This window comes from Vigna unguiculata, chromosome 3 (genome assembly GCF_004118075.2).
Source record: "Vigna unguiculata cultivar IT97K-499-35 chromosome 3, ASM411807v1, whole genome shotgun sequence".
In the NCBI taxonomy this organism is placed as follows: Eukaryota; Viridiplantae; Streptophyta; class Magnoliopsida; order Fabales; family Fabaceae; genus Vigna; species Vigna unguiculata.
In genome coordinates, this window is record NC_040281.1 from 58,151,543 (window position 1) to 58,171,945 (window position 20,403).

At 31.1% G+C, this 20,403-nt stretch overlaps 1 protein-coding gene across 1 annotated transcript; it reads right to left on the reverse strand.

The window, feature by feature from the left end:
- Window positions 1-15,085: 15,085 nt before the first annotated feature.
- LOC114179748 (protein SUPPRESSOR OF MAX2 1) lies at window positions 15,086-20,101 on the reverse strand. The gene is made up of 3 exons (XM_028066174.1): window positions 17,884-20,101; window positions 17,083-17,380; window positions 15,086-16,987 (listed from the first exon to the last, which is right to left on the reverse strand). The coding sequence occupies exons 1-3, from the start codon at window positions 19,098-19,100 to the stop codon at window positions 15,380-15,382; spliced, it is 3,123 nt and encodes a 1,040-aa protein (XP_027921975.1). The 5' UTR covers window positions 19,101-20,101; the 3' UTR covers window positions 15,086-15,379.
- Between the last annotated feature and the right edge of the window lie 302 nt (window positions 20,102-20,403).

The following is a 20,403-nucleotide window of genomic DNA, read 5'->3' on the forward strand; positions in this document are numbered from 1 at the left end:
CCGTAAGACTCTCTTTAATTTCTACCAATCAATTACTTCATTTGGGTGTAAGTTAAATTTTAGTTGTTTTTTTTCTTTTTGTCTTCTTTTGATTTCTGTTGCATGTGAAGGTTTTTTGTTTGCATGTGAGGTTCTAATCTCCTATGAGTCTCTGCTGATTAGTGATTATAACGGTATGTCCTCGTCGTTTTTGTGATGTTTTTATATATAGATAAAGCATCATGTGTGGTTGGAGATAGTTTGAAGTTCATAGAGTTGTTTGGGTCTTGTGAAGATGTAGGTTTAGAAGTACCTTTGATGGAAGAGTCATTATCTAGAGTAGTGGAAGGTTTATAGTATTGGTTAGTCATCACTTAATGCTTTGGTTGTTTTAGTTGAGTGTATAGACGTTATCTTTTTATAATCTTGTGTTTTGTAAATTGTATTGGTAAACTTTATACATTGGATTACATGAATATTATAATGAAGCATCATATTTTATTAGTTTTAAGTTGTTAAAATAGGATGTTACATCCATCGTTATATTTACTTTTTCATGTATTCTAGAAAATTTTAATTATTATTCCACGTATAATGTTTTTCAATTAAAACTGATTGATTTTTTTATTCCTCTTGTTCTTGTGTTATGTATTAAATGTAGTCACTTTAAATGGTATATATGTTGATTACGGAGGCTTAATTGCAACTTTTTGAAAATCATACTAAATATTACATAAGCATAGATCCTCAAAGACTAAAGGTAAAATAAATAAATAATCAATTTGAAACTAAAAGACTGTGTTTTTATATATTCAAAATAGTTAAGAAGTGTTATAGACGTTTTGATCGTGCTCATTAATTATAAATATCATTTTAATAATGTCTAACATCCCTAATAAGGTTTTTTTTCACATAAAACACAACTGTCGTAGGAATCTTAGGCATATATGTTTCCGTTCACCATTTCCTCTTCTTCGTCTTTGCAATAAAAGCAATCTTTGACATTCATCAATGTTGTTTTTTTTTTCTTTCGAGCCTCTTGCTTTAAAGAAAACAGCACCCTTCCGGTGCACTCATCTCTTTCAATTTAGGTTTTAGTTTTGACTTTTATCGTTGATGTAGAAGAGAGACACTCCCATTTGTAATGCATTAAGCTTCACATAAATTGAAATAAATAGAACTGATTCCCCGCCAATCAAGCAATTTGCGTGGCTCTATAGTCTTACCTCTCACCAAATCATAACCAATAGTCACCCACACATTGCTGTAATTTGCTTCCTTTCAAATAAGGATTTATAAAAACTTAATTTAAGTCTATATAGTCTAAGGCGGAAAGAGCAATATTAATTTAAGATTTAGCTGACATATGATCTATGATTATAGATACTATATGTATAATAATTACCTAATTTCAAAATATGTCTGTCTTCTTCTACTCATATATTCTTTTTATTAGATCTTTCTCTTTTGTTTTTTAAATTAACAATCACCAATAAAAAATATAATAACTTTTAAGAAATAATGTATTCATTTTTAATTTAAATATTAATATATTATTATTTTATGAAATGATATGTGAATCCTGACCAATGGTCTATCAAAGAGCAATTCATCTTAGAAATACAACACTAATAAAATATGAACCTAATTATATAAAAAAATAATATTCCTTTTAACTAAAAGTTTGAAGACAATTAGTTTATAAGTCTTAATATTTATATTGTGCTAAACTTTCTATTTTTATATGATTTGGACTTAAATTCACATTTTAATTTTCTAGAATATGTGGAATATTAATTTCTGAATAATATGTTGTCATTCATATTAAGTTAATAAAAAAGAAAAACTGTTATGTGAATTCTTCACTAATAATATCGATTTAAAAAAAATCGTAAGAAACACATAAATTTGAGCAAAAGATTCGTTCTTTAAAATAGTTTGAGATAATTGTTTCATAAAAGTTAACATGATATTTTCAAAGCCAAGTTAAAAGTGTATGATTGTACGTGGCTTAGAAAACACATAATTTATTAAATTAAAAAAGGTTGGTTTGGAAGAAGGAGGAGATTGGTGAATGATGGTGGAGCCCGCAGTGTAAAAAAGAAGGGTAGCTGGGATGGGATTCCGATGGTGAAAAGTGAAGAAGATATATATAATGAATCTTTCTGAACTTCTAAGGATAGTTGTTCCTTTTTGAGGAGGCGTGCGCGATGAACGGATTCAGACAGATATAAAGTTGGGGTTCTCAAAAAGCATCACCTACTTTTCTTTCTTCTTCCACTCTTTTTACACATTCACACTCGCTTACGCTGCTCTACATTCTGATGTAACACATTTATCAAACATCACTTTTTTTTTCTCTATCGAAATCTATGTTAGATAACATCTATAATCTTATGCTTTGCCTCTGCTGTCAGATGCTCTTATTTCTTTGGCTTCAAGCGCGGTGAAAAAGGTCACAAAATAAAAGAAAATGAAAATCAGGATATTTGATTTAAAAAGTAAATAGATTTAAGTAAAATATTCATAATAAATATTTTTATCTTAATAATATTATATTAACTTGTTAAAAGTTTCACATCGATTAAAGATAAGATCAGTTTATGATATATAAATGAGTATAATCTTTATTTTACAAATCGATAAGTTAAATTAAATTAAAAAATCACTTTTAATCTAGTATCATAGCTTAGTTAGGACATATCCTTCTATTTTACCTCATTTTGGGATATATGTGCGTATGAAATCATAGTCGGTCATGACTTCACTTCTGTGTAAAACTTCGTTTTTATCCTAAAACAGTTTTTTCTGCATTTGATATTCATACTTTCTCTTATTTTCTTCCCCTCCCAGTTTTCCGTTGTTAAATTCAAACATATTGGGATTTGTAGCTAAATTTTGATTTTGCATCTTTATTAGCTTAAATATATTTTAAATCCTTGTTAATGCAATAAATTTAATTTTACGCAATTCAAACCATTATTCATTTAGTCTATGTAATTTCGTTTCCAATCGAAAAATATGTTTTTCAAACCCTCTTTATTATTTTTTGGTGTGCATAAATACAACAATGAAACACATAGAAGACCTTTAATGCTTAAAAGCCCCGAATACACACTATAACAAAAATTGTATTTAAAAGAATTATATTTAGTGTTTCCGACTATGTTACTATTTTGTTTGTTTCCAGTGATATACGAAGAAAAGGAAGTGAGTGGTGCTTGTTTGTTTCAAGTGAAATATCCTGATTTTAGAATGCAGATTTAAGGGTGAATGTTGAAGAAGCGTCTTGTTTGGATGGAGAGAATAAGTGAGAAAGATATGTCATCATATTTTAAGTTATCGAATTATCCTCTAGCATTCATAGTCCTTTGCATTTTTTTTCAGATAGGTATTTTTTCGTGAGTGAAATTGTACAAAGAAGAGTGTCAGTCCTGTGTTCTGTTCTGACATGTTAGTCCAGTCAGCATGATCGTTAAACACGTCATCTAAAAGTTAACGCTGTCGATTTTGGATGACAAGTTTCATGCATTACTAAACTACATAGACAAATTTTATATGAACTTTGAGAGAGTGACGAATTTCAATTTCGTATGTAAGTATATGGACTATTTATCCCTTTGTTTAATAGGTAACCAAAATCCAAAAAGTCGAAACATATTTTAATTTTTTTTTTCTCAGTTTAGACTATAAATAAATCATTTATTCCAAAAAGTAAATCCTAATTTTAAATAAAATCTACATTACACCTTACTAACTTCGGAAAATAAAATGATTAATGAGAGGAAAAGATAGAAAGTGAATGAAGTTTCATGGGTATAACAACCCTATCTCCTTAATCATTCTCTTAGTAGTTATAATTAAGATTATAACTCATTAATAACATCGATCATTATAGTTAACCTGGGTTACAATTTAGTGTATAACTCAATAAAAGTAAAGTGTACTTCAAAATATGGTTAACATAACCATAAGTACTCCAAGATAATAACTAAGAGTTGAATACAGTCTTCCAAAACGCTAACACATTTTGTAACTCATTCCTATACGACTTCTTCAGTGACTCCAGCTCCATTGCTAGTATGTCCATCAACTCCTAAATCTGCTTTAGTATATACACAATATAATATCATCGCAAAATTAAGAAAAGCAAAAGATACAAGGGTGAGCTAAATATCACAAAAAAAAATCTATAAATCAAAGATATCATAATTTTCATCAAAAATATTAAATTAAAGCCAATTAACTAAAGTCCAAGCATCAAACAACTGAGAACTTTCTAGACTCTAGACTCTAGACTCTTGCTTATTGCTTTCAGAAAATATATTAAATGGACTCGTGAGACGACACACATGTCATATTGACCCTCCTCTTCTCCTCCTATACAATAATAACTCAAGTGAAACATCATATATCTCATCCAGTATTGACAGGGTTAACTCCACAAGCTCCTTAAGTATGATCCTCTTTCATATCATATTGTCAGTTATGTGAAACTTCATTTAACTCTCACCATCTAGTTATCATCCTTTAAGTGAGATTGATACTAGTAGAGTTAGGATATTCCCACATCACAACTACCCTTCAATACACTTGACCTCATCCTAGATTAGTATTTTCCCTTGGAAATAGCTAATGTGACACCTATAGCATACTAAATTTTCACAAGTAATCTTATATTCAAGAGATATAAATGAATTTGTAACATGACTCTATAATAAATACTCTATTTATAGTTTAACCTTTTTATTGATAAAATATTTATTTTTATTGGTCTTCACAACTTATACAGATAACTCGGCTCACAACGGGTTAAATCCAGGTGAGTCAAGTTATTAATAGGTCGGATTTATTTTTGACTCATACTGAAATTTGAAAAAAAAATAACCCAACTCAGCTCAAACTTAATTTTCCTTGCCTATGTCGAAGGATTCTAACTCAATTTTTTTAAACGGGTCTAATTCTCATATGTAGTTTTGTTTACACAAAGAAAACTTAGATCGATAAATGATTTGAATGTACCCTACTGACCATAGATAGATTATCATCTTAGGCACTTTTGTTGTACTTTTAACTATGACACCTATAAGTGTTTTTGATATTTAAAGAGATAATGAATGAAATAAGAAATTTAGAAATAATATAGAAAATAATTAGAAAATAAGTTATATAAGGAATACAATTTTAAATTAAACTCGATTAACTGATTTATAATTTGACCTCTTTAATAATAAAATAATTGATTGTTATTTATAAAAAAGGAAAATCATTTTTACTATATAGCCATCGTCTAAGTTTTCATAAAAAATACTAAAAGAAAAATATTATATGATCTGTGTTTTCCTTAATGTTATATAATATTAACATATGACATACATTTAAAAAAAATATGTTTTATCTTAAAATAAATACTACAAACTAAAAGTAGTGATTTAAAACACGAGGTTTGTAAAGATATAAACAAAAAATATTGTAAAGCCACATAGCATTCTAAACAATTTTTTTATTTTGTAAACAAATAGGAATATATTTGGTAAGGAAAAATAAAACTTAAAGTAATATAGAGTACAACAACACTTTCTAACGAATATACAGGAACACTTTCAAAACTGAAAATATATTTTTTCTGCTTTTAGCCCATTAACATAATTGATTTGATGAAATGAAGATATGTGATAATTTAACAACAACAAAAATTGTAATCCAACTAGAAGATTGTTTAGTTGTTGAAGAGAGAGATTTAATAAAATCCAATGAAAGTAGTGTTAGTTTTAGTAAAGGTTGTGTTATGTGAACTTGAAAAGTAAAATAATGTAAAGCTATTGATTGACGGGTACATCACTTGTCATGGAAGATGAAGAAGAGAAAAACAGAACAAAAGATTAAGAATTGTTTTGCATTAAAAAAATATGGTTCTTGTGTACTGCGTTTATGGTGTGGCGTAGTGATCTAAAAAGAGAAGAATAATTGTTAATAAAAAGGAAAGGTTTTGAAAATGGGAAGAAAGAGAAAAAGGCAGTGTGGTGTCGTATTCTGGCACCTCACACACCTTTACAACTTTATACTTGTGTCCTTTCCTCTTCTCCTCTCCACGTTTCACAATGAAAACAAGTCTTCAACCACTCTTCTTAGTTCTCTTTAATTCTCCCCTACTTCCAACCTCATCATCATTTCCTATACCTATTTTAATTACTCACTCACGCAAACCAAACAATTTTTTTCCTTCTTTCTTAATTAACAACTATCGGTCAAACCACACCTCTTTTCTTAACTTAATGGAACTTAATTCTAATCCATCACTTAATCATTCATATACTTTTGTCTCATTTAACTTCTAATGGGATTTTCTTAAGAACAATATCGTAAGTGCTTCTTTTTTATATTTCTGGAATATTCCAATTCATTTCTATTTCAAGTGCTTATTTTTCTTTTGTTTTCTAACTAGTCTATGGTCGTGACATCATGTGAAGTTCACATAAAAAAAATAGTTAAAGAAAGCACGTATGCATATGGTGGAAAAAGGGAATCTTCAATCTTCAAAAGGTTTAAACAAATTGGGATACCGAATGAGTGTGCTAAATCGACAAGAAAAAGGTGTTGCCGCAACCTAATCCATCAAACTAAAAATACTAAATATAATTTCGATACACGCAAGAATAATATATTTCATTTTAGTTTTGTTTGAATTCTGTTTATTTTAAGTATTGAAGATGTAAAAGTTAGGTGTTTGTAGTTATTGTTATTGGACTAAGAACACGCTTTTCTAAATACGAGAACTATAAATAAAAAATAATTTACATAAAATTATATTTTTAAGAATTAAATATATATTTCATATAAAACTTATATACTTCTTGTCTCATATCGACAAGAGACAAGACCAATTTATAATATATAAGACCAATTTATAATATATAAGTTAATTTTATAAATTAATTATGTGATTTTGAGTGAAACTTCAAATCAACCTCTTAATATTTTGTTTGTATTTATTATTTTATCTTTTGTTATTATATATTATTTTATTATTTTAAAATTTTAAAATTTATGATTTTATAAGTTTATAATGTATAATTTTATAATTTTATAATTAATTTTTGTTGGATGAAATTGAGTATGATTTTACTTAAAACAACAATATTATTTTAAAATTAAATTGGTTATTATCACTGTTTTTTTTATTTTCTTAATATATATATATATATATATATATATATATAAGATAAATATTGATAAGTGATAATAAATATTTAAGGAATGTTAGTTTCAAAGAAAAATTTTATTTTATCTAAAATTTGAGAAATTATAATTATCATGTTTAATTTTTTAAATAATATTTCTGGAAAATAATTATTTTTAAATGTACATTTAGGTTAGTTTTTAATTTAGAAGTTACAAGAAACTTATGCTAAGACAAAAACATAGAATTAAAATTTGTAGTTAAAATAAAAGTTTTAATGTATGTCAATATCATGTAACTAATAAATTTTCAATTAAAGTGATACATTACTTTTATTTAATCAAATGGTTTTTTAGTTATTTGTGAAAAAGAGAAAAAAATCTTGCATCAAACCCTTCAACAATAATAATTTAAATATTTTAATTCAAAATTATATAATTATAAAATTATGATTTTATTATTTGAATAAAAAATGAAAATGTATCTTAATTTTATATTTCATAAAATCATTATTTTATAATTATATAATTTTAAATTAAAACAGAAATATTAAAATATTAAAATTATAAAATATAAAATTATAAAATCTAAAAATAATAATAAATGACATGTAACAACAAATAAACAATGTGGTATGACCACGTTAGCCACCTAACATCACATCTCCTAACTGTAAAAGTTAATAAGTTAACAGACTCAATAAAAAAAATAAAATTTATTGAATATTTAATAGACTACAAAAATTTAAGAGTGAGTAGAGACACGTAAATTTAAGGAGTTTTGATTTTCTACTATTTCTTTGTATCTTCAAAATAAACTGATGGTTATTAATTTTAATTTTTTAAAATATATTAAAAATATCTTTAAAAGTATCAAAACAATATGTGTTTAATGTTTAGCAGAGGACAATACAAAAAAGAAATCAATAGAAAATCTGGACTCCATAATTAAGTCTAAAATACATTATTTTGACTTGGTTAACAAAACCGCTACACTATTGTTTGAACCACTCTGAAATGTATAAAACTATTTTTTGAATTATTTGTGAAAAAGGAGTTTAGGAATAAATTAAAACTTGTTAATTAAATGAGAATTAGATTCTTGAAAAAGGAAACTTAATTTAAATCAAAGAACAAGTATTTTACGGTATTTTTATATCGCTATAATCTAATTACTAATATAATCAATTAATTAGAAATATTTAAAATAATTTAGGAAAATTAACTAACTTACTTTATGTTATAATAATATGTGAGGAGGTATCATATTAGTATATATTTAATAGAGTTGTAAAAGAGGGACTAAATTCACATTTTTTTTTTACAATTATCATTTTTTTGATTTTTAGTGGCTAGAATCTTTCCATTTTAAAATGTTTACAATTAATTACACTTAAGTTTTTAGAAGCAACGTTTGGGTCACAAGCAATAATATGTAGCTCGACGACCCAAATCAAAGTGGTGAGTAACTCAAACTCAAATTTCACACAACATCTACTTTTCCAATTGCAAAACTACTTCATCACATCCATATACTTTTATGAAAACATGCTTCTAAAGTAATAATACCCATTCATTTTACGATCATAACATACTTATATGCTTGAATCCATTCACATTTACATTATCAACGTATATACCACTCATCTAACAACCTTTACATAGTATAGATGTAAATTTGTATATTCATATTTTATTGCTTTATTTTAATTACTTTAACTATACTAGAAATTATCTTTATGAAATACTAATAATTGTATGTTTAGCATGAATAGGATGATGTAAATAATTAGTAATTCGATTTTTATATTTAAGGTTTTTTTTTAATTGTTTTGGTTCTTATATTTGTTTTTTATTCAATTAAGTTTATATTTTTGTAAAACGACCTAGTGTGATCCTTTTATTAAATTGACGTTAACATTGTTTGGAAGTCTCATGTGTCAAAATCTAGATTTGTCATGACTTATATTTTATTTTGGATTCTCTTTGATTTTGCATACGGTACATTTTTAGTAGAAGATAACCCAAATTTTGATACATGACACTTTTAAATAACATTCACATCAATTTAACGAAAGAAATCATATTAAGTCTTTTTTCACAAAGAAAAAGATACTCAATTGAATATTTTTTAGAAAATAAGAACATAAATTATCAAAAGAAAATATAATAACCAAAATGAATCAAACATCTAAATATATAACCAAATTACTAATTAATCTTCTCGATTATTTAACTTGCTCTTTAAATAAAATAAGATTACTGGTCATTAAATACTTTATTTATAAAGTATATAATGAAAACATTTAAAATATTTAAAGGCTTTTATAACATTTTTTTCATAATATTTAACTCACTAATTAAATGATTTTTTTAATTTTAAATATATTAAATATTTGGGTTAAATACATTTTAATCCATAAACTTTGAAGACAAAATTAAAATTTGTTTGTCTCAAACCTTTATATATTTTTGTTCTCAAACTTTAAAAACAAATGAATTAATGAATGTAATGCTTTTAATTTAACTGCTCTACGTTAAGTTTTGTTTGAGTTAGTTAAATTGTGTTCCAGATTAACATTTGAATTTGTATATGTCAATATAGTGTAAACAACTTAAGTACTATCTAAACACATTTGATAGGTTAAAGAGATTTTGGGTGTGTTCGTATGAGATGATTCTTAAAATCAGTGGATCTGCGAGGATGAATTATTAAAAAAAAAAAACTGTATTCCTTTTAGATGATTTGGACATATTTCCAAAGATGGATTTGCGAATAACCATTTAAATATCATTTCTCCGTAAAGGCACAAATTTGGAAGGATTAATGACAATTTGACATTTATGACCTCACGGAACATGTGCTTTGTAGATAGATTATTGCAATGCAACATAAAATGCTAATTGATTTGCTCTCATTTTGTTAATAACAATTTTAATTTTTAGAAAATAAGTTCAAAAGTTTTTTCAATTATTTTTCAAGGAAAAATAAATATTGCATACCACAATAAATAATAAAAATAATATATATATATAATATTATATATTAACTAATAATTTTAAATAATAATTATTATTATAAAAATAATTATAATAATATAATATAATTTATTAAATAATTTATTATTATTAAATAATAGTTTTTAAAAATGTAATATTTTTAACTAATATAAAAATTATTTAATATATTTTTATATTAAGGGTATTTTAATAATTTTAAAATTTTATCTATTATAATTTTTTATTTTATCTATCACATCACTTAAATTATTCACTAACTTTCATACCATTTATTTACAAATCCATTCACTTTACCTTATAAATTCACACAAAAAAACACACATATTCATCTACATAAATCCACACAAATCTATCTTTACACTCTCCCCTAAATCTTTCTATCCATGTGAACGCAGCCTTAAAGCAGATGAACTATAATGACTACATTTATTTATTTTTAATGTTTAACGACAAACTATATTGAATTTTAAAGTTTGGGACAATGACAAGTTTCAATTTCGTATCAAAATTTAGGAGTTAAAAACTTATTAAACTCTAAATATTTTATTACTATTCCATCAAAGAATCTCTTTATACCGCATTTAAAAATTAATATATATTATTATAAAATAGTAAAAAATTTAATTCACTTTTGTTTCATATAAACACGTAAATATGTAATCTTGTTTTATTATAAAACTTTTAATTACAAGTTTAATCTTTTAGTTCTTTAAAACTAAACAATTTTAATAGTATCTGCCATAATTATGGCCAATTAAATGACGTGATAATATAATATTAAAAACCATTAAATGTACCGAAGTTATTTTTAAATTTTTATAAGGTCAATATTTTACACGTTTGAGAAATTACTGAAAAAAGGGTTTAACCAAGCAATAATATAATATTATTCGTTCTTTTTTTAGTAAGGTAAACATCAAATGCACTATGACAAAAGAAATATAAACATTAATGTGTTCTTTGTTGTTGTAGTGATACAATGAGTACTTTTGAATTCCTTCTTGTACCAGGGCAATAATACAATTTATACAATTAAAAAAACATTGATAGAATTAATTAAATCCTTAAAATGATCTTTAATCAAGAATATAGACTTAATGATAAATAAAGAATAAAAAAATAAAAAGGATTGAGATGGTTAGCATGATGAAAATATGTGAAGAGAGAATGGACACAAAACGAGTGGGTCACGCCATTATTCTTTCCAGATGTCTCTCACGCATAAAGCTTCTTGTTTCTTCTGAATTTGGATTCACATTAATTTGTGATCCAAAGAAACGCCATAATTTCACCTTCAGATTCCAAACCCCACTTTTTGTTCTCCAACACAACATATAGGGACACATGCAACCAATCCCTCCTTAACTTAAATGCAAATTTGTCTGTTTACCAATGAAAATGACCTTTTTCTCTTTCAAATATTTATCATCAATCAACCACCCTTATCCCACTCTCAACAATAACTATTTTCTACCACATTTTTTTTTTTTTTACTTTTTATCCACTAACAACATTTATGGACTATAATTTCAAACTATTATTTACCAGTTTTTACTTATGTGAAATACCTATTTATCTTGTACATTGCACACACCAACCGCTAGTTTTAAAATAAAGTCTAACTATTAAAGAGTCATTCAAATATAATGTTTTTTAATAATCCAGTTCCATATTCAAGATTCAGGTCCACTACATAATACGATTTTGTTTTACAATCTCATCATCTTTATTTTTAACCGGTGCCTTAATAGTTTTAATAATACAGAACAAAACATTTTTTTTGTCATAACTAAGTCAAAAGTTTAAATTTCAAAATTGAACTCGATTGATAAGCATTAGTAATTAAAGTTTAAAATTTAGTGTTGGGAAGCAGCCAGGGTGTATAGACAAGACCAAGAAAAGAAACAAAAAAAGTAGAAGAAATCCTTTTTTGACTAAAATGGTTGGTATTAATACATTTCACCAACTTCTTATCTAATTGTCCCATGCAAATATGGAAAACCATCATTTGGTTCCTTTGATCGATATTGTCATTCATCTCATACTTTAACTTTAATCTAAACCTCAAATTTACGTTTATTAAAAGTACACTCTTACCTTTTTCTTTCATAAGAATCGTCTATGTACTTGTGGTAACTTAGTTTGAACTATTGGCAAACATGTACTGTTTATGAATATCATTACACTTGTTATTAATATTAATAATAATAATAATATTATTATTATGTGCTGTTATTATATGTCCTATGAATTATCGGTTAATGGTGACTATGATATGACTTTCATGATATGTATATATCTACTTTTAAAATTAAATTTGTCGTCATCTTAGGTTCTATGTAGTAAAATCACTATCTTATGCTAGTCTTATGTAGGAATAAATTATCTTATGCTAGTCTTATGTAGGAATAAATTGCATTGGAAAAAAAAGTATACGGGTTTAGATGAAATAATAGAATAAGTATTATAAAACGTTCTAGATTTTTTTATTCTTACAATTAATTAATAAATTAAATATAAATTTTAATTCCATATACTATGTACTATCACCGTAAAAAATGTCAGATAAAAATGTTTTTATAATTTTAGTTAAAGGTGGCTAAGATCTCTATTGTTTTAATATTATCCCTAAATCTCAAAAGGATAAGTGAATTACTAAGTGAATTTTTAGCGAAAAGGAGTGAAACCAAATTATTTAATATGAAAGTGTGCATACATATACATGAATTTTTGTCACGGTTATCAAAAATTGTAAAAAAAACAGTATTTCTTAAAGAAATTTATTTACATTATAATTTAATCGTAATTTATCATTGATTTCACTTCTAGAGAAGGTTATACTATTTTTTATCTATATTTCTGTCATACCATTTATTACATTTTTCAATTCTCTGTTTGAATTGTAAAACTTGTTTTTGGGTGTGTAAATAATACTTTTATATTGTAAAAGCTATCATATTTACCTAAAACTATTTGTAATTGATAACAATGTAAAAATTTACTTATAATTGTTCACAATCGAGTCCTAGGTCAATAATTTTGTTATTATTTATCATTAAATGACTATTTATTCACAAAATTGAATAGGTTGTTGTTGATAATTTCACATTAATCGGAGATAAAACAAATTTTTAGTAAAAGAATATAAATTTAACTTTTCTTTATTAGTTTTCAAATATGTTTTTACAACCAAAAACTTTGTATCACTCGAGTGAGTAAACATGAAATATTGAGATATAATGTTAAGGAGTACAAAATCTAATTCAATCTCATAAAATTGATTTATAAAATAAGATTTACATTATTTATGAATTCTTAATTGATATTATCTCTAGTCAATACTAACTTGTAAAGTGAAATTTATATATATTTATATATTATAAATTGGTCAGAAAAAAAGTGTGATTTGCATATGTGGATAGAGGTTTGGACATAGAAGGGAGTTGAAGAAAATGGAGAGATGGAGAGAGAGAGAGAGAGAGGCGTGAGAAAAAAGACAGAAAGATGTAAAGGAAGTGGGGAGAGTGAAAATAAATGAGAACACATGCAGGGTTTAGAAGTCTTAAAGGGGAAGATAGAGTCAAAAATAGGCAAAACAGGAATTGGATGAATGTGAAGTATATATGCAGCAAGTGTTAGTTGTCTTCTTTTGCTCACTTCCACTTTCGCACAATCGTAGTCTAACTTCCCAAAACCACAACCAATAAATAAACTCATGCATTAATTAATGTCCTTCCTTATACGTTTCAGGTGGAGCCTTCCTCCCTAACACCCTTTCTCATTTACAACTCGCTAACATCCTTTCTTTCATATTTGGTTTCGTTTCGTTCCACTTTTCTTTTCAAACATGGAACACAAATTTGATATTGACGCATACACATAACGGTATACCTAGCTAGGAACATACATTCTTTACCCTCACCTTTCTTTTTTTAATACATAAAAAAAACATTCATTTGTTTGTCGGTAAGGGTTGTCTGTTTGGTACTACATGCTCTGTTTCTACGCTACTAATAATAATAATTGCCACCATTCTTCCTTCTGCAACTAATAGCCACCTGGGTTAGTGAGTAGTAAATCAGAATTAGATAAACATATGATGATGCCACTGCCCCATCTTTCTATTCGCTACTATTATCATTATTCACGGAATCTATCTCCTCATAATACTACTTTTTATCTTCTCATAATCCTTTTGAAAAATCTTCCTTCTTCTAGTTTTTACCTCTTCACCTGCTGCAGGTAACAGACAGTTAAAAAACATTTAACATCCTCACTACTTAATTCACTTTTGGTATTTCACGTCAAAATTAAAATGTGAATAAATTATTGATTGAAATAGAAGGGATAGTATATATAAACATATATATGGTGGTGGTGTGAGGCGGAATCAGGTGTTATTTTCAGACTTTTACGTGAGAAGGAGAGAAGGGGCGGAAACTACAGATGCCGCTGCCTTCAAATCAATCGTCACTCACCAACTTGGTGTGCCTGGATTCCTTGTACTTTATTTATTCTTCTTTACTTTTGCTACCCCTACTCACCTTAAATACCAATAATACAAAATAATATATTCTTTAACAATAACATCATAAATATTACTTACTTTTATTTTAATAAAAAAATATATCATACTGCCAATTTTTTATTAACTTTTTTAAATACATTCAAAATGCATCGCAATGATGAATTTTATGTTAAGATGTGTGTTAAGTTATAAATAAGTTCTTAAAAGTAGATTCCATTTGACAAGTTGCTCCTGTCATTTTGTGTATTAGGTTTAGTCCATTTTTCCATTCAACGACTCCAACAGAACCAATACTATAATAATAACTACTTAATTAAATCATAAATAATTCCTAGTACAATTAAGAAAAGAGATTATAAAATTTGACAACAAAGAAAGTGGAAAAGAGGAATTAATGCTCCCTTTTATTAATATAATATAATGATAATTCTCAGTTTAATTAATAAATATACCTATTCTTACAGAAGAAAAAAGAAGAAAACAATATAAAGTTTATAACGCAAAAATTAATTAATCTTTATCTAAGGGAAAAAAAATTGACACCCCCGACAAGCCTTGTAACGGTTTTTTTTTTTTTTCTTGGTTCTACTAGGTACCTTTGACTTTTCCTTGCCAAAGTTTGTATTTACATTTCTACCACCAACAAAAACGGATATCTCCATTAACCACGGACTATTCGCCCACCACTCTCACAGTAGCAGGTAGCCACTCTTGGGAGCCCCGACGATCGGAGTAGCCATCATCTTCAAGCCTAAATACCACAGAAGAAGAGTCGTGGTCATGGGTACTTGAATTCAAATTCTTTCTCAGTTGGTGGAAACTTGGAACCAACACTTTGTCCATCCATTCATCAATAGTGGTTTGGCCTAACCACACTCCGCTGGTGATCTTGTCAAGAGCATCTTCCTGCACTTCAATTGACACCCCATTCCCGACAACTGTGGAGAACCTTTTCGCGATGGACGTGGAGAAATTCCTGCGAATGAGATCAAAGTTCAAGGGCTTGAAGACAATAGCGTCATCCACAGAATCCAAAAGTTCGCGCGGTACTGTTGAGAGAGACCCTCCCCCATCGTGATTGTTCTCATCATGTTCGACTGTGAAATCACTTGAATTGAGCGACCCATCTCCCCTGTCCTCCTCTGCAGCATCAGCAGCTTCATTAAGGTCAAACGATAGACCCGAATTCACCTCCTTCCGGGGCTTCAAGGACCTGTCCTCATCCGATAGCCAGCTGGGTCTTCGTTTTGATGCTCTCTTACCCACTGATATGCGTAGTTGCCACCCTCCCTTTGCTAAATTTTCAAGCTTTTCTTCGTCCAGTGGAGACCCATTGGAGAGGTACCTGAGGTCCTCTGGCAACCCATTTGCAGTGAGGATAAGCATCACATTCCCGAGACTGACTTCACGGCCGTGAGAATCCGGGAACCGGCCTTGTTCCATGGCTCTTCTTATGCTCCCGCGAAGAAGGATATTGGCTTCATCAATGTCCTCAAGCACGATTACAGAAAGTGGGTTCTTTCTGATGGCCTCCGCTATTCGATCGAGTGCTGTTTTACCACGGAGATGCGGGGCATCAGAGTCCCCTCCATCCCCACGGCGTTGTGCCAGAGGTATTATTATCGGATTGGACCCAGATACCAGCTCAGAAAGTGCTGCTGCCATTTTCTTCTTGCCAATTCTATCAGGACCCACGAACAGTAACCACGTGTCACCTTTGGAGCGTCGTTTTCCATTGCCCAGTTTGCACTGGGTCACTGTGGTGGCCACGGCTGACGCTGCATCCTGCTGCCACCAGACCTTTTCTGTCAGGCCTTTCAGGAGCTTCTTGAAAGAGTCCGCATCAAGTAGCTTTTTGCTCTGTAATTCATCGAACTTGTCTTGTGACTCAGAAGAGAGGCAGCTCAAGAAATCATTGATGCCTTCTTTGTGTGTTTCTTCTGGAATGGCATCAGCTGGCTTTGTTTGCCCAAGGACCAGGTCGGTCCTTACCGGACTTTGCTGCGGGCTCATTGCACGCTCTGGTGTGTGGATTGGCACTGGGTTTGCGCTCAATTGCAAAGTGGTTCCTAGATTTTTATTTAAAGGTATTTTGGGTTGGAATTGACGTGCCAGCAAGTTCATATTGTATAGGCCAGTCATTGGCAAAGGAGTTGGAACAAGTCTCTCTGTGCTCACACTTAGCTGATGAAATTTAGGGTGTAAACTCAAGCACGCATCATGCCATTTCTTCTGTATTTCTTGAGTCCTCTTCTTAGCATTCACTTCTTGGCCATTACTCTATTTAAAATAAAAAGAAACGCATCGGTTAGAAGACATGCATTATTTTCTACGAAACCCACAACATAACCGATGCAATTGTTTGTCACATTCACCTGAGCCTGATCCATTACTTTGCCGTTATCATTATTAGTTTTAGCATTCTGTAACCACTGAGGGAGGGACGGTTTAGCTGCCTCTGATTTGAGTTCAGTATCTGATTTCTCAGTTTCTTTCAACATTTCTGCCACTTCACGCTCGCAGTTCTGCATGCATTGCGGGCAACAAATTGATACAGCAGCAGGATCTACGTTCTCAGAGGCACGCCTCAGTGGAGCGATCGTTGTAGTTGACAAGGTCTTTAACGGGGACAAGGACTCGAGCGAAGTTCCAAGAATACCATTGGTCCCAAGCCTGGTTTACAAGTAAGTAAAACGGTCACACCACAAGGAATAGCAAATGCAGGGAACAGAATAATCATGTTCCAGATCACAGCCTAATCAAGCTAACAGTGCTAAGGTAGACAAAAAGCTAAAAATCCTCCTGTCTTATATTACTGTCAACAGAAACAGAAACATCACACGTTCTGTATTCAAAATGTCATGCAAGGGAGTTCAAGCAAGCCACCGGTGAAACACAAATCGAAAAAAAAAAAAAACAGAAACAAAACAGAGTTAACATATCAGACAAGATTCATTCACCAACTGCAATTCCAAGTTTAACCGTTCCATGAAAGAAAACGCGTTAACTCCATTCCATCACACACGAAAAACTAATCTTAATCATTTAATCTGATCTTGCTACAGAATAACCGGGGAAATAAGATTTTGGCAAGACGGAAAGAAAAAAGAATGAAATTCAATGAAGGTCAAGATGATATGCATTATTAAATTGGTGGAAGCAGAAAAACAAAATACCTGGGAAAGATCCCCGGGAGAGGGGCTCTGGTGGTAATTGGCACTGCCTGAAGATCCCAATCGTTTTCCATGGTGGGATGATAAACCTGACACCTCAAGTAAGTCTCGCAAGTAGCAGTACCTAACAACCAAAGTCTACCAGCGCCACCTTCACCGAACTTGCTGACCAACCTCCCCATCTCCGCCACCGCTGCCCGCCCGGCCTCAGCGAGCGTGAGTTGCTGCATGTTACCCAAACCACCACCCACGGCGAACCCAGCAGGCTGCTCCACCAGCCACTTCAAGTCACCCAAGTCAACGAAAATCCCTCCAGACCCAGAGTTCCCAGTCCTGGTCTCAATCAAATCCCCCAACTCCTTCAATCTTGCAGGTATCTGCGCCTTATCAGAAGGAAGCTCCTTCTCCAAATGAATCACGTGAGCATTCGCGAAAGCCCCATCTCCCAATTCCTTGTTCTCAATCTTCTTTATCACCTCCTTGATCGCAGCCTCGGGCTCCGATTCCCCCACCAAGATCGGGTTCCTCTTCTTGGACCTCAGCAATATGTCCACAATTCGTTTGGCGTCATCGCCCCTGTGCTGCGCCGCACTCCCCTGCTGCTGCTGTTGCTGCTGCAGACGCGGGTTCAGATACAAATTCCGGCCGGTGGCGGAATTGGACGGAGCGACCGCGCTAGGCCGGAATCCCAATCCGGAATTGACGGTGGAGGGGACGGCGTTAAGGGACTGTTCGATGGTGGCTTTAACGGCGGGGCTGGAGAAACTGGCTTCGCGCATGACCCTGCTGACGCTGGGGTCGTCGAGAATGGATATGATTAACTGTTCGAGCTCCACTTTGACGGCGAGGAGAGGCTGCTGCTGCTGCTCCGGGTAACCGCGACGCTGGTGGGCCTGAGCCCGCTTGAGGGCCGCCATCAAGGCATTGGAGATTGGCGGCTCCATGGAGGAACCGGTGTTCTGCGAAGTAGGCAATCGCTCGAGAGCGACGCTGAAACATAGCTCCAGCGCTCTGCACTGAAGGGGGTGAGAGGAATTGGGGTGCGATTTTATGCAGGCCTGACGGAGAAAGCCGGAGGGGGAGGCGAGCAGCGTTGCCGCGACGTGGAGCGGCGTGGTCTGGCCGTGGTTCCGGCGGCCGGCCTCGGCGATTGAGTGATTGAGAACGCTGGCCGCCTCCGGCGTTAGGGTTTGCTGGATGGTGCTTAGTCCGGCTCTCATTTCACGGGTGGAATTGAATTCTGCAGTGTTGGTGAGGCTCCAGCGGAAAGAAAAGTTGGGGGATTTGATTTGGGTCGGGTTGAGATTTGATTGGATTGGATTGGATTGAATTGAATTGGAAGAAGAAGAAGAAGAAGAAGAAGAAGAAGAAGGGTGATGATGGAGGGGGAGAGAAGGAAGAAGAAATGGAGAATGGATGTGAATGGTATCGGAGGGTACTTGGTTTGCTTGACTTTATGGGGGGAGAAAAAGGAGAGTAATGTGTGTGAAACTCACACTTGGGTTCTAAGGCTATTGAGCCCTGAGTAGAGGGAGAAAACGAAATTAGTGTGTGGGCAGATAAGATAAGAACACTTCAATATAGACAAATTCACATTTTCAAGGCTGCAAGGAACAACTGGATGGGTAGGCAAAACAATCAAACACAAGCTTTTTACAAACACAAACAAAATCAACACTCTAATACGATGCCCACCCCTACTAGCTACCCTCTTCTCTCTTCTCTCTTCTCTCTCTCTCTCTCTCTCTCACTTTCTATCCTCCGCTAAAAAGGCTCTTTAGAATTCGGAATTCAACGCCAAAAGGAAATATGAGATCCCCTCCCTCACCTTTCCTCCTTCACAACATCCATCCCCATTCTCTTCTCTCTCTCTCTCTCTCTCTCTCTCTCTCCTCTCCATCTCAAACAATAACCAATCTGTCCCCAGGAATAAATCTCTCAACATGCATACATACATGCATGCGTGAGGGCCGGTGAATATAAAGCTACTTCCTTTTTCATCAACTAACCCAACTTAGCTAATTAATCTCACCCAACACCAATATTATTCTATTCAATTTATCCCTGCACTGCATAAATAAATAAATAAATAAATAGACGGTTTCTTTATTGTGGGAAGAGAAAGACACGGAAGTAGAGAGAATTTCTAGTAAACGGAGAATTGATGGATGGATGAAAGTAGTACTATCGGTTGCAAGGATTTCTGGAAAAAATGCTTTGTGGACAGACCAATCTGCTCTCCTTTTTGTGTCATCTTTTTCCTCTCTCTATTTTAATATTATTAATCATTACTTTATTAATTTAACACTTGCCTTTCAATATTTCTTGTCTGCATTTTTTATAATTCAATTTAAAGGCTAATTTGTCTGGACTCAACAGATTAGTTATTCTATCATGGAAGAAGCCAAAACACCTTTTTTGCACATATCAATATTATATTCTCCGTTACCTAATATATTTCATATTAATACACGCTATTTTTTTTATTTGGGAAGTGAGATTATTATTTAAAAAGTAAATAAG